Source organism: Puntigrus tetrazona, chromosome 5, assembly GCF_018831695.1.
Source record: "Puntigrus tetrazona isolate hp1 chromosome 5, ASM1883169v1, whole genome shotgun sequence".
NCBI lineage: Eukaryota > Metazoa > Chordata > Actinopteri > Cypriniformes > Cyprinidae > Puntigrus > Puntigrus tetrazona.
This window is the reverse complement of record NC_056703.1, coordinates 23600628-23616156: the sequence shown is the minus strand read 5'-3', so window position 1 is coordinate 23616156 and position 15529 is coordinate 23600628. Positions and strand designations below refer to the sequence as shown.

At 38.7% G+C, this 15529-nt stretch overlaps 1 protein-coding gene and 1 long non-coding RNA gene across 2 annotated transcripts; one reads left to right on the top strand and one right to left on the bottom strand.

Moving 5' to 3' along the window:
* Nucleotides 1–17: 17 nt before the first annotated feature.
* Nucleotides 18–3010, bottom strand: rnf224 (ring finger protein 224). Its single transcript, XM_043239439.1, has 3 exons — nt 2261–3010; nt 1301–1511; nt 18–311 (listed from the first exon to the last, which is right to left on the bottom strand). Exons 1-3 carry the CDS (start codon nt 2350–2352, stop codon nt 30–32), a joined length of 585 nt encoding a protein of 194 aa, XP_043095374.1. The 5' UTR covers nt 2353–3010; the 3' UTR covers nt 18–29.
* A 7398-nt stretch (nt 3011–10408) lies between these two features.
* On the top strand, nt 10409–13921 carry LOC122345364. The gene is made up of 2 exons (XR_006250995.1): nt 10409–11555; nt 12552–13921. It is a non-coding gene; the product is annotated as an uncharacterized LOC122345364 (long non-coding RNA).
* The last annotated feature ends 1608 nt before the right edge of the window (nt 13922–15529 follow it).

Below are 15529 nucleotides of genomic sequence, written 5' to 3'. Positions count from 1 at the left end.
CCTCTGTAAAAGTTTTTTTGTGGGTGGATCTAGCACCACCAGCAGCAGAGCAGGCAGTGCTTGCAGCAAGGGCTCCTGTGGAAGCGATGCTCTGCCACGGCCGCGTTGGCCCATGCTGAGGGGGGTTGGTCTGTGATTGGCTGTTTTATAAAAGAGGGCTTGGTCTCCAGCGACGCTTTCTGGCTGTAGGTTCGCTGGTTTTCCACTTCAGCTTTAACGCCCAGAAAGGCGGCCAGGTCTAGGTCTAGACCGGTGGCGCCCCCGCGAGGTAGAGGAGTGTTCTGCCGGCACTGTGGACAGGGGATCCACATCTAGAGGAGAAGCACAGGGGTTACACACGTCTCAAACAGTGCAGTGCAACAAAAAACAGCGTTATACAATTAAACGTGGTTAAAAGTAATAAACACCAAAAAAACAAATGTTGCAAAGTTCTCTAATTTTTAAACCAATACTATTTTAAGTTTAAAACATACATTTTTATTATATATATATTTTTTTTTTTTATTTTTTTAGCTTAATTTTAGCAACGACGGTGTCGTTCGGAAACAAAATCAGTTTAATTATACAGTTTGCGGCATTTGTGTTGAATCAGTTTACTTCAATAATAGCGCAAAGTTCGTCACGTTATAAAACAAGCTTCATTAAGTTTTAATTTCAATAATCAATTAAATATCTACTAATTTAAGTCAAGACAGTACAGACAGAACGTCAGCTGTTTTGTGTTACAAGTCGTCTAATGATGTAATGTTTACATATGAAAATGAGGGATTGCCTAATCAGGTTATGTGCATTTCCAGAACATAGATTTGAAAATTTGTTATAGCCAGGAAAATTCTTCATCACTCCATAAATTTGAAATTCTTTGTGTTAAGAAAATGTCTCGGAAAATAATGTTGGTTTTCAAACGTGTTCGTTAAGCATTCCCATTGGTCCAGACAGGTAGGCCCACCCCTATTCTCATGCCATTGGCTGGAAACAAAAAGTCAACGCCCCTGAACAAACTTTTTACGTCCCCTTCTCTAAACAGAAACAGGACTAACGTTCACCAAGAACGCTAGTAATTTAAGTAATTAAAAAAAAATTACTTATTTGTAACAGATGTTTACAAAAATATAGTATTTGTAGTTTTAATATAACCAATCATTATAATATTCATAAAGGTAAATGGAATTATTTAACATTTGGAAAAAACGATATCTGAATGTAAAAACTTGTTTAATCTGTTCAGGAAGTAGGGCATCAGTTTAACTTTTCCGTGATTATTATTAGCATGTTAGCATGACGGTAGCATGAGTCCCACCTGCTCATTGATGAGGGTGTCCAGCCGCTTCAGACAGGCCTGGCAGAACGTGTGACCGCAGTAGAGTTTGCGGGGGAGTCTCTCTCCCAGATTATACGCACTGTAGCAGATGATGCAGTCCAGTTTTCGGCTGTCCCTGGAGTTCTGCGCTCCAGCCTCCGCGTCCCCTTCCACAGGAGCCTCAGACACAGGCCCATCCTCATCCGAGACCCTACAGAACGAGCTCAATATGATACAAACATCTCCTCGTGTTTTCCTGAGACGCTCAAGCGCTGACTTTTAAAGTCTGGTTATTTGTGGCCAACGTAATTGGCCTAATTCTTCATCACAGAGACGGCAATAAAAAATGCGTTAGAATGAACTTGTGTAACGTTCCTGAAAAGATCAAAGAAACTTCAAACTAAAAATGACTTTGAAACCAGCTGGTTAAAAGTGCAAAAAATACCACATGACCAAAAAAAGAATTATTTAGAATATCTTACTCTTTCAGAAACACAAAGTCAGCTGTTAAGGAGTCTGTAAGCCGAGCCGCATGTATCTGTTTACTATTAGTGGCCGGCAGCAATGAAATTTGTATACACAAGATGTAACAGTAAAATATCTGTATACTGTGGGTTCTTATCTTCTAAGAGTGTTCTTTTTATTCCACACAAACACAAAACGTAGCTAGAAACATACAACGCCCCCCCATCAACATATGTGAAATATTTGATGAAAAAAAGTTTTATTTGCATGATTCGTCAAAGCAATGTCATTCTTTATACCGAGACCAGGAACCATATGTTTATTAAATAGAATTCATCATTGCAGATATAATAATATTAAAACCGAATAAAGAAACACATGCGTAAGAAGAAAGAAAAGAACATTTCATTGTCATCTCAAAAAAGCAATAAAATTCAAATAGGTCTTATTTTAATATGACAGTTCAAAAATGAATTTTCCATGCAGAGGGTCTACCTGTCCACTTCATCCTTGTGTCTATTCTGTGTGCCGTAGGTCTCGGTCTCGGTCTCTTCAACTTCTGCTGTTCCGCTTGCGCTTCCATCCATGTTTAATGCACCAAAAGTCCAGCTTCTGTCAACATTTTACAGCCGACTCGGTCTTGGTTTCTTCACGCTTCACATCCTTTGTCAGATAGTTTAACACTTGAGTGCACCCTCTGTTGTTGCTTTCCCTGAAGTTCTCCTTGCAGTTCCCAGCAGCACGGGCTCTGTCTTTGTTGCCGTTTGCTCTCCCTCTCTTTCTCTCTCTCTCTCTCTCTTTCTCTCTCAACCAACCAACCTCAACTGCCTCTCTGAAATGGAGGGCAAACAATGGCGTGCTTCCCCAGAGCCTTTAATATTTAAGTACCACCTGTCGCTGTGAACCTGTGCCTTTTACACACACACCCTTTTTTTAAAAAAAAACCAACCCATTGGTTCTTGTGGGAGGAGAGATGCATGTTGCTAAGTGGGTGTTTTAACAATTAGTCCAGAGTCGCACATTAATGCAAAAGTCTTAATATTGACTGCTCTGTTATTTCCCGTTTAATTGCTTAATGTTTTCTTTCTGCTGGCATATGTTAAAGGAAAAGTCCGAGCGCAAAGGAATGGGCCACAGGCGCAATGGTTTATGAGAGGGATTGGGTTTAGTTTTGAGGAAAAACGTGAAATTAAAGACATCAGACACGTTTAGGGTGCAAGAAAGTAGAATGGGAGGAGGGCGTATCGCTTTACAGTCACAAAACAGGCCTGAAATACAAGCCCAGTCACCCACAGACAGTCTGTCATCAATGTTTCCCTGCCAAATTAGTGAGGCCTTCATCACCCCCCCATTGGCCTGCTGTGAGCAGATCACTATTATTATTGATCAAGTGGAAGGGGGCACAGCTACATTAGATTTAGGGTAACTGTCCCTAAATGTTGGGGGACTTTATAGAGCGGTTTGAGCTGATTACCTAGGATGTGATGAATCACTCCAGATCATCAAGAAAATAACAAGAACACACGGATCGCACGGAGTCTTGTGATGTTGAAGGAACGCTCGACTTTTTTTGGAAACGGTCTCATTCTCGAACTCCCCTAGAGTTAATAATAAGTTGAGCTTTACCGTTTTTCCATTCAGTCAATCTCTGGGTCTGGCGATAGCACTTTTAGCATAGCTTAGCATAGATCATTGGATCCAATTAGACCAGTAGCATCACGTTAAAAATGAACAAAGAGTTTAGATATTTTTCCTATTTAAAATAGGACTCTTCTGTAGTTACATCGTTCTGTAGTTACATCGTTTCTAGACCTATACTCCCATTCTGGCGTAATAATCAAGGATTTCTGCCGTATCACGGCCGCAGCAGGCGCAGTGTTTTGCTTGCTCACTTTTTAGAGTGAATCTCTTTTTTTTTTTTTTAAATCAAATAAATGTCTTTAAAGAAACTGCTTTCTAAAACTTCTAAAAAATGTTGAATATTCAGGTCTATTTCTGAATGTTCAACAGTGTAAAAAAAGCTATGTTTTTGTCAGCAGAATGGTGTGGTACTGTCATACCAGCAGAGGTAAACCAAACCATCTATTTCTAAACCATGATCCCTTCACAATATTCAAATTGTACTAAAATACTCAACAAAACAACAGGCATGAATGCGTTGTTACTTACCTTGGGCCGAGGGCTAGACACCCAAAATTGCATTTAGCAAACATTTAGGTTTATTTATTTGACTTAGGACAATAGAAGCAATCAAAACCAACAAGAGATTAATAATATATAAGTGCTGTGGCAAGTCTTGGTTATCTAAAATGGTACACATTTTTTTAAATAAATTGAAAGAAAACAACAAGCAGATAAAACAGAAATAGGACATTGATAGGGTCATTTAAAAAATGGAAAGAAAACCAATCAAAAGAATAGAGAAGGTTAGTTTTAAGAGGGCAATTTTTTATCATAAGTAAAAGGAAATAAGTAAATACAATTTTTCCTTTACAATTGTAATCATTCACTCACCATCGTGTCGTTCCAATCCTTTATGACTTCCTGCTGTGAAAAAAAACAACAACAATTGACTTTTAACATTTAAAGACAACTGGCTTCACACACACACACACACACACACAGACACGAGGGTAAATAATGACAGAGTATTCATTTTAGGGTGAAATACAAGGGTTTGTAAATCAGGAATCACTTTTGACAATATTGCATATTAATATCGGTTATCATTAAAATTAAGTTAGAAGATCTATGTCTGACATCGCTGCTGTACAGTGATATAGTAATAAATACTTGTTTATCATTATTGGGATGCTGCACTGACCGATTATTTGTGGAGGACCTTAAAGTACATTATCTTAATACAATCATTGATGATTAGAAATAAGCGTTAATATAAACTTTTTTTTTCTTTGAAGAAATGTGTTTCACCTTTATGTAGCGCTTTATACCATACAGATTGTGTCAAAGCAGCTTTACAGTATGAAACAGGAAAACTGTGTGTCAGTAACTCAAGAGAACAATAGTACTCATTTTTCCAGTTAAAGTCAGTTCAGTTCATCGCTGCTGCAGCAATGTCGTCATCCAACGCAATTCAGTTCAAATAGCATCTGTGCAATCACATTGAGCTTTTAAAATCAAGCCAAATACAGTTCCTTTGGTCTAAAATACTTGGATATATGAGGTATGAGGCTTTTATAAAAGAAACCTATAGAACTAGAAGAGTCATTTAAATCAATCAAATCTTACACTGAAAATATATTTAGTAGTTATTTCAAACTCGAAAAGGTTTAACCTCTTAAGACCCTGTTACATTACTTAAAAAAAAAAATATATATATATATATATATATATATATATATATATATATATATATATATATATATATATATATATATATATATATATATATATATATATATATATAAAATTACATTTTAGTGAATTTTGAGCACATTCAAGGCTTTTCAGAGAGACCAAATAATTGACCACAAACAGGATGTTGATTTCATACTTGTCCTCACATGAGGCCACCAGGACTAAAAGCGTATTTGTTAAGTGCTCATTTGGGGAGACATAATAAATTAATAGAGAAAGAAATTTTATTTTAGTACTGAAATGCTTTCTGAGCTTTGACCGTGTAAAAATCCTCGCTGTCTGTAGGAGGGTCAGAGAGCTCTTGGTGATCAGTCAGAAGACAAAGGATGACATAAGGGTGAGAAATTAATGTCAGAATTTTTATTTTTGGGTGAACTATCCCTTTAAAGTTCTTACAGCGCCGCGCTGTATCCTATACTTTACACCAGCAGATGACAGCACAGAGCAATTCCCCCTGCGTGCGGTACGCTTGAGCTTCTGGAGCTCACTAAACATTCATAAGAATTTTATATTATCTCTAAATGTTGAAGTTATATTATTGAGCCGTGATATAAGAGAAGGACAGGATGGGATATTTTCTTTAGAATAGCGGTTTCGATTGCTGCAGCGTATTTGCACGTCTCTGATTTCACACGTCGGCAGTGTGGATAAAGAAATCCAAGTTCACAATGTCCTTCTGCTGACACAATGAGGGTGATCGGACGTCATTGGTCCTATCAATCCTCTGTTTGGTGTGTGCACGTATCTGTGTGTTTTGTGTAGTTTGCCTTTGCATGGGAACTCGCTTTAATGGACACCGCAGCGATCTCAACTTTCCCATGCACTCCCGATCCTTATCTCATGTGTAGGGTTGTGTTGCGGTACGAAATGATGACATGTGCAAATCCCATGACATTGTAAACACAGAAAAAGGTGAGAACCTGCTTTTTAAAAAGAGCTCTCTTTAGTTTATTTTGACGTGTAGAGGTTCTGCCGTTTTAGACTCCGCCTTAACCATCTACTCTAAATAAGATGAGACAAAGGAAGACAAGTCAAGCACTGGGAAACCCAATCCATCGCCACCTATTCCTCAGAGGCCCTTGACTGCTCTCAATATTTACAATATATTTTCTCAATAATTTTAATACAGTTCATGAAGCTATTTTCTGTATATAAATACACGAGACTTTAGTGGCGTTCAAAGTGACTGTATTTTCCAAACCTGGCCAAAATGCATTGTTGAGATAGATAAAAGTTGAATTGGTGTGTAGAGAGAGTTTTTTTTACGCTTGTGCTTCAGTTCTCTTGGTCCTTTCGGTCTGGATTGAGGAAGAAACCTTCTTGGCTCACCCTGCAACCGCGCTGTCATTTTTAACACCAAACCTTAAGATCCAAAACAAAAGACATAAGGAGTATGTTCACAACCTGACCGGACAGCTTTGATGATGTGTATTTTGTGAACTTACCAAACATCCAAAACTGCTGTGCGCTGTACATGCTCATTAAATGCTTTTATATACGGTGGTATTTTTACCAGCTAGCGCACAATGAGCTTATAAAATGTCTAAAGGGAAAACAGTGGCAAGAAGTCATCTGTTTGCACACACAGATCTGCTACGAGATGGAGTTTCTGACGCCCTGGACCAAACTATAATGGGCAACATACTGTAGCTCCTGTGCATTTCAGTTAAAAGAAGCGGCCGAATGTGAAGACTTAAGTGTGTGTTGCATTCTGGCTGCATTAAACCTACTAGAGGGAGCTAATGGGCTCATGTTAACCACTCAAACCTTAAAGGGATAGTTCACCCAAAACATTATCTTCTCACCTTCATGTTGTTACAAACCTGTAAGTCCTTTGTTCATATTCAGAACAAATTAAAATCAGAGAGCTTTCTTGCTTTGCATAGACAGCAACAGGAAATTTAGTCCTCCTAGTTTCCAGTGACATTTTTCTGTCAGCCCAATTGAAGTTGTTGTTTTATAAATTACGGCAACAGTTGTTCGAAAGAGAAGTTGTGCGGGGAAGTACAGTAATTTAATTGGGCCAATGGAAAAATTTAGATGCAATGAGCCAATAGGTTGGGAAGACACTTTTTTTTTTTTACAGTGTACACAAAAAGTTTTCTCGTAGCTGCATTAAATCAAGGTTAATATCACATGGATAATTGTAATAATGTCCTTACTTCCTTTTTGGGCCTTGAGCGTTGTACTTGCATTGCTGTCTATGCAGCATCAGAAAGCTCTCGGATTTCATCAAAAATATCTTAATTTGTGTTTCAAAAGTGAACGAAGGCCTTACTGGTTTGGAACAACATGAAGGTGATTAAATAATGACAGAATAGTGTGTCAGACGCTGCTCTCAACCCTCGCAGCCCTCCTCCAAGTTCACGCTTCGGTGATCTAACGTTAACACAGGCCAATGGTTCTCAACCATTTTGACTCCATCACCCCATATTTTACACAACAATATCCAAAGGCTTCATTTCCCCAGTTTTCCATGATTTATTTGATTTTAATAATTAAAACTGCTAATGGTTTCTACCCATTTTTTTGAATTTATTTTATCCGTATTTTTGCTAAATTGCATTAATGAAACACAATGAAATCACGAAAGGATCTTACATCGTGAGTGCTTAGCAGAGGAACCTGTCCCGTGGGCCGCACAGACACGAGCAACCAAGGACCACGAAACCACAAGTTCACAAGAAATGTGGCATTTGAGTTCGATTTTATGCAAAAGATTCAACAATGCAATGCTTTACGCAACGATTAATACCAACAGTGAAGACAATGGAGCTCACGTTAATACTGCGGTGACTCACTGACCCCCAGCGAGTCTAAACTGTAGTGCTGTGGGTATTTTTTTGATTCACTCGTGAACTCGATATACCAGCCTCTACCAGCTGGGTGTGTCAGTTGATTATAACAGATAATATTTAACAACTACAGGCTTAAAATGGCCCAAGAACCGCATTTAGGCACATCTGAGGAGCAAGTCACTGCAGAATCATAACCTGGGAAAAAATTATGTAACGATATTACATAAGCTACCACGTGAGGAGGAATTAATTTTTGTGAGAGTGTGAGAAAAGATTTGACTAGTTTCAGTAAGGATTCATTTGTTTTCTATCTCCTGGTTGATTTGTTTAATTTGCCGCTGTTCGTTTTGGGAATTCGCCAATCGCGTGCTGCTTTTCGTTCTGGTTTTACAAGTGGTGTCATATTCTTAAAAGAGTTCAAACCAACTTAACACTATTATAAAAATGTCAAAACCAAGTCAATGAAACCCAGTGAATGAGAATGACACACAGAAAGTCAGACAATGGATTACTTAGTGTGGAATGCGATTCGGTCACTTTGACTAGGGAACAAGTCTCTGATAGGTTCCTGTAGGCTTTTTTTTGGGTCACCGCCACAGGATTTGAATCAAATCATAATACCACGACACTTTCCACACTGGGTCACATGACTAAATGGCCCAACTGCTAGTGTGTTTGAAATCACGAGCCAATTGCATTCAGTGAATATTCTAATGTTAAAAGGATATTTATACATTCAGCCATGAGAAAATTAACTAGAGTGTTGAGGTGAGGTGTGCTTCCAAGTGATATAATGATAGGAAATCCCATACACTTTGTCCATGTCTAGAGACGCACAGTAAACACACTGTAATTAGCTGGACACAGCAACACCTTTACAGACGCCCACAAGAACCTAGCAACAACGCTGCAATGCGTTTAAAAAATAACTCAAAACAGCAACTGCATAGCATCCATCCACCCAGAGCCAAAGCCAAGGTTTTTAGGCAAGCTTCCAAGGCTATATCAGAATATCAGAGGCCATTTTTTTTAAATTACACGTTTCTCCAGTGGTAGAGCTCCCAATAATAAGACCATGGCTGTGTTTATAATCGCACGTTAAACCCTCATTCACCATTTCAAAAAAAAGTTAGCAATTTCTGAATGAAAAAAAAATTTCTCATACTCATACACAATCTTTCATTAAATGATTTACCAGTCAATTTCTACTAATATTACAGTACTCACACCGCAACCAGCGCTTTGGAAAACGTATTAAAGAAGACACGGGTATTATAAATATTCACTAGCCGTTATGTGTACATCAGTTGTGCACTCGTTACTGCAGTGCATTATGGGAATGGGTATCTCTTCAGGTAGTGCCCTATGTAAGGGTGTTGGGGGCGATTTCAGACACAGTCAAAACTCCCAAAATCCCATCAAAACACTTCAGTAACTGCTTATCAACTTCCTACAACCTATTAGCAACCAAACAGCACTATGCTAAAAACCGTCCAGGACACCATACAGTAACAACTGCACAGAAACAATAGCTTTTTCTTCAGAAAAGTAAAAAAAAGTAAAAGCCTGTTCTAAATAAAAAAAGATGTTTGAGTACATGATTTTCAACACTATACGTTTTGTTTTTTCTCTTTTAGCAATAGCTCTGCTTGTACTGTTAGCTGCACTATTATGTGCAAAACCACCATGCTTTTGATCCTTTCTTTTGTTTGGTCTGCCCAACCGCTCTTGTCCTTTGTTGCTGATGTTTGTGTTTGCTGTTACTAGGGCTACCTTTGATTAAAGAGGTCTGAAGTGCCTCTTGAGCTCTTTTCAAACCTCTTTAACCTAGTCAGAACCTAGTCAGACCCGGCCTTGCTTATAATTCTTTAAACTTCAATCATCAAATGAGATAAACGTGGGCGGGGGTGGAATTCACGTGTGTATGTAACGCCGAGCTGGTTCAGATGGGCCTGGCACCCCCTCAAATATTTCAGATGCACCTTAAAACTCCCTGCAGCTCCATTTTTAGCTCGCTAGTCAACAATGTCCTCATTCTCAGGCCTTGAAAAAAAATGCGTTGGAACCAGTATGTGTGCATTGATATTGTGTTTTGTCATTGAACGACATTCCAGCAGGACAATCTATGCTTACAGAACACAGCCTGGTCAAAGAATAACCAAGCACTTCTAATGAACAGGAAATCATATGGTAAAAGTGTAACTGCAAACAAAATGAACCACCTACATGCATATATATATAATATATATATATATATATATATATATATATATATAATCTTAACATTTCGGTTAAGATTAAAATATACAGTAGGCCCAGAATAGTTTGGAAATGTATCTTATATATAAAGATAACACATTTTTGCTGGATCCCCCCCCACCCCCACCAGAACTAATTTTACTTCTCAGAGACATTTTTACAATGACTTTTTCATCTGCTCTGTCAGTGATTTCAAACAGGTGTGGTTGGTGGCAGTGTAACCACAGGTGTAGTTCATCACTTTAATTATGAACGGCACCATACTTCTGGCTTAATTTTGAATAGCATATCTTTTTTTGCGAATAAAACGTCTTAAAATAAACACCATTTGATTTGATATTTTGCTATCGAATGCAATGACACTAAATAGACGGTTTACCCAAAATGAACATTCTCTCATCAATTATGTAACGTCGTGTTGTTTCAAATTTGGTTTCAAAGTTTTCTGTCCTACTATCGAAAGTCCAAACATTTGATAGATCAAAATATAGATAGATAGATATATTTGTGATTTGAAGATGAAAAACTAATGGGTTTAATGTAACGTGAGGATGAGTAACCGATCACTGAATTTTCGATTCTTAATAAGGACAAATGTGCTTCTTGAATACTTGTGAGCTCACAAAAGCTGCACGACAATAACAAAATAATTACAAATAATGGTTTTAGACGAAGAAGCACGGCATGTCACATTGCAGGACACCAGAACTTGTGGCATTAGCTCATGACTGAACAAAATGCCATGGCGTCAATTAAGCATTTCTATTTCTCTTTCGACAACAACCGAACCCAAACGGACAGCTTTCAATGACCTTTCGGCGTTTTAAAACCACAGCGCCCTTTTCTTGTACTTTTCGACTCAGAAGCGGTTTAAAAAGTCAATTCTGTTAATGTTTGACGAACTAAAAACAGTGTGTTCCTCTCATGCCCAGCAATGTTTGCAGAAAGCACCAGCACCTTACACAACAGACTATGGAGTAGCTACATCTGACATTTAAAGAAAAGCATATTTTTATTGCATCTTTGTCTGCAATATGTAGCCATACGATAATATTAACAGTAAATTCAGCACTAGCATTCCTGAGCTCTCTCTCTCACACACACACACACACACACACACACACACACACACACACACACACAATACTCAAGGGTGGGGTCACATACACACTGCAGTGTTTAAACAAGACTCACGGTCAGCTGGATTGCCACCTCCTCCTTTTCCCTTCAGCCCGGCGGCTCAGGTTTGTCTTTACCTTATTTCGGAAACACGGAAGAACAGAAGTCCCAGCAGAAACAGCGTGCAGCTGTGAAAACTGATTCCCAGCAAACAACTCGCCCCTAGGCCCCTGCCGGTAAGCGGTTTCTCTGTATTCAAGTATTCACTGACACAGGAAAAGTTAATTGTGATCTGTTTTTGTTTTTAAAGGAGAATTGGAGTCTAAAAATGATTGGATGTGGGCACAAAAGTAATGGTTATAAGCAATGTATTATTTACAATACCAGGGGCTCAGAACATCATTTAACACGTAAGCAATAAAACCGACTGAGTATTTATATACTCCTTAATGTAAAAAAAAATACTTAAGCGCTCGAATTGAGTATTAATTAATGAATTAATTCGCTGCCCTGCTGTTTTTAACCCACAAACAGCGTGGGAGGTGATATTGAGTTATTTTATACAACTGCACAAAAAATAAATGTCGATATCGAATGACTTACTTTTTGTCACAATTTTGCCAAGCGTTGAAGTTTCCAAGAAAAGTAAAATCGTCTGTTGCGTCTCCAAGCCAAACGCTGAAGTGACGTTTAGGATTGAATCAGCGCGTTTGAAGGAATCGGTTCAGTGAACGATTCAATGTACAATGACTGAATTCAGAATGGCATTCTACTTGTACGTTACTCTTACTATTTTAGCCATAAATGCTAAGAGTAGTTTTTTTTTTTATTAATTCCGAATTAATGCCAGGCTTGTATTTGTTCGTGAATGAATTTAATAATGAACGATTCAACGACAGTTTGTCGTCACCTACTGGCGTTTTGATGTAGACCTGCAGAGAGTCACTGAATCCCCATCAATAATGTACAATCCTCTCATCCAGTCACACTGTAGAAACACAACTAAAAGCTCTTTCGCAACAAGGAAGATTAGCATAAATAAAACGTGGTAATGATCTTAGTAAGAGATCACACAAATGCAGTGCGCTTTTAACAAGCAGAACATTGCATAATAATGTTCTCTTATTAGTTTGAATGGGTTTTGTTGTATAATGTTGTCAAATGTTTTGTCATGCAATGCACGTGCCATGCAAAAGTTCAAAAACTAAACGGGCTATATTTTCTTTCCCCAGGAATATTCGAGGAGAATCGGACCGGTTATGTTTCACCAGTTTTAGCAGACTGAAACTGGAACCGAGGCTCTTGATTATTCATTTGTGACGTGCTTCTCCAGCCTGACGCCATGAACATCTCTCTCGAGAACCCCTACGGCGACGTCGCCATTCCTCGTGCCAAACTGCGGGATCAGGCCGACTCCAGCACCATCATCATGAACCCGATGGCCTTGGAGAGCGCCTACAACAACCGCAACTCTGCCTTAAACCCCTACAACAGCTTCAAAACCCCGGGCGAGAGCAACACCTCAAGCGTGCCAGTTTACGGAGAGGCCAGGAACGGCGGCCAGAACCCCCCTCCGGCTTACGCGGTGAGGGAGAGCGACGAGCAGGTGGGGCGCTGCTACGCCTGTTGCTGCCGCTGCCGGAGGAGGAAGTGACACCAGATTCTTCCCGTGAAGCCAAGGATTATGGGTTTACAATTTGGAACCACGATTCCACCTCCCAAAGTTTGGAAGCCAAATGCTCTGCGTTTCTAAAATGACTGGATTTTTTTTTTTTTTTTTTTTTTTTAGTTTTTGCACCGTACATGTTTGGACAAAACAAGAGCTGACCTTCCGTGACCGCACCGAAACCTTTTACATTAAATATTTACATTCGGATTACATCATTGTTTTGTTAAGTTGGCACATTTAAGTTCAGCTGAAATTGCACCTACTGAACCACATTAAAGCGGCCTTGTTTTTGTGTGCCTCGAACAATGGCATTCCCAGATACTCGTTTTGGCGTCACCCAATTGTTCCCATACTCTTGCTTTACAATAAGTTATTTGATTTAATGTTGTTTCTATAAATGTACGATGAGGTTAAACGGGTTTTACTGGCGCACACAGAGGTGGTCTCTCTTTATGATACGTCCCGGTGGACCTCTCCGGGTTTCTTTAGATTTTTGAGCCACACCCTGACATGCCGTCTGACACAGGTGACTGAAACTTGAGGAAAAACCCTTGTTCTTTTTCAAAGGGATGCACCAAAAGACACTCTCAACTTTTACTGCGGAACGAGTGTGCCATCTGAGTTTCTATTGAACGAGCTTTTCTGGTTACTTCAGACATACTGCTGACACATTGTGTCTAGGATTGCCAAAGAGACTACTTAGTGCAACATAAAACCCTTATAGTACTAATATTATACAATTATAAGCAATACTGTGGTAGTTACATTTAATACAATGGGTCATGGACAGTTTTTTTTTGTTTTTTTTGGCCATAAGACTGTGAGCCTGACTATTGTAAATAGTCCAACCAAAATGTTTTGGATGTCTGTATGTGTTAGGCACGTTGATCAGTATATTTTTTTTTGATATAAAATCACCTTTGTCTCTGTAAACGGCTGTTTTCAACTCATTTTACTTATATAATACTCAGTGTTTCTCACAAGGTGACTCGGTCGGTCTCTGTGACGACAAATTCTTTCTAGCTGAGTGACGGCAGCATTATCAGACAGCAACTGAACCGGTTTGGGACGCAGCGCCCTGAGAGCTAGTTCCTGGAACACATACACGTGCAGTCCAGATCAGCCGGTTTACAGGCGTAAAGAAAGCTTGCTACCAGGAATATTAAGCACTACAGCATTTATCATCCGGTATTGACATTAACCGTTAAACTTCAATTAGATTTCAGCTTTATTTTCAGCATAGCACCAGGGGCTTAATGTGAAGTCTAAGTGTCTTCACATTTGGAACAGAAAATATTATTTTTCACTTAGAAGTCAGTTGATGATAGATTCAAAGAGAAATTGATTATCCGCTGGTGAGACTTCTACATATTGTAATTGTCGCTAACTGTTAACAAATGTAAACCAAACTGAAAAATATCCGACCGCAAACAAATGAATAGAAATGAACGGAGGTGTTGAGGTGTGGTTCTCACAATGGCGCATGTGTTAGTGCAGACTGACAGGACCGTCGGTAGGGGGAGATAAAAACTCGTAATTGTGATTAATAATGTTTTCTTCCAGCTTAAGTGCGAGTTAATATTCACAACAACAAAAAAAAGTCGCAATTTTTTTATTCAGTGTCTTAGAGCCGTTCATATTGTGACCTTAAAACAGCCAGAGATAGGCTAGGACTATTATATGCTATGATTTCTTAACTAGCCTACACTGTTGACTTCAGAGGGTATATAGTATTTTTTTGTTTGTTTTACATTATATAAACATATGTTCAAGTGGTCACGGATGTTAAATTTACGGGTTAAAACGTCGACGTTCATTCAGCTGTGTTCACAATTGAGCTTAAATCAACTACTTTTTAGCACTTTTCAATTCATAAGAGCTAAGGCTGTATTTATTGTTGACACAGCTTATCCACAATCGTGCAAAATCGTCACATACAGCAGCAGTGATTCAAAATCATCTTTTTTGTTTAGTTTTACTAAGGAGCATAGGTATTTCTGGCTGCAAAAAGCCGAATAGTTGTTCATAGAGCTCCAACCCCAATCAAACACAAATACCTGAAGCTAATCAAGCTAATTAGAGACGTCCCTGCAGACGTGTTGAGGTCAATGGGAGCTGAACTCCTGTTCGGACAGCCCTGCTTTAGTCACTGTAGCACCAGTTAATAAAACCAAACCTTTAAGAAAAGTAGAAAAGATGGACAGCTGTGCAACACACTATAGTCTGGTGAAATTATACCTTTGTATCAATGACCAAGAACTGCAAAAAATATAATGTGAACACTTTTTAAATGACCAGATAGCATAACCCTTTAAACCTATGTATTTAGTCTGTATAATATAAGAACATTTTGTTATCTATTTATTGGAAATGGTACGCTGTAAGGCTCATAAGTTCTACCACAATTAATTGTGCTGATATAACTGTCTCGATCAGGAGAACAGTACATTTGTAGTAGACTAGCGTTTAGCTGGTTTATTATTTTTGAGGTACTTTCTGAGGCGAGCTTGCGGCTCCGGAGAAGAGACGAAGCTTCTGGAC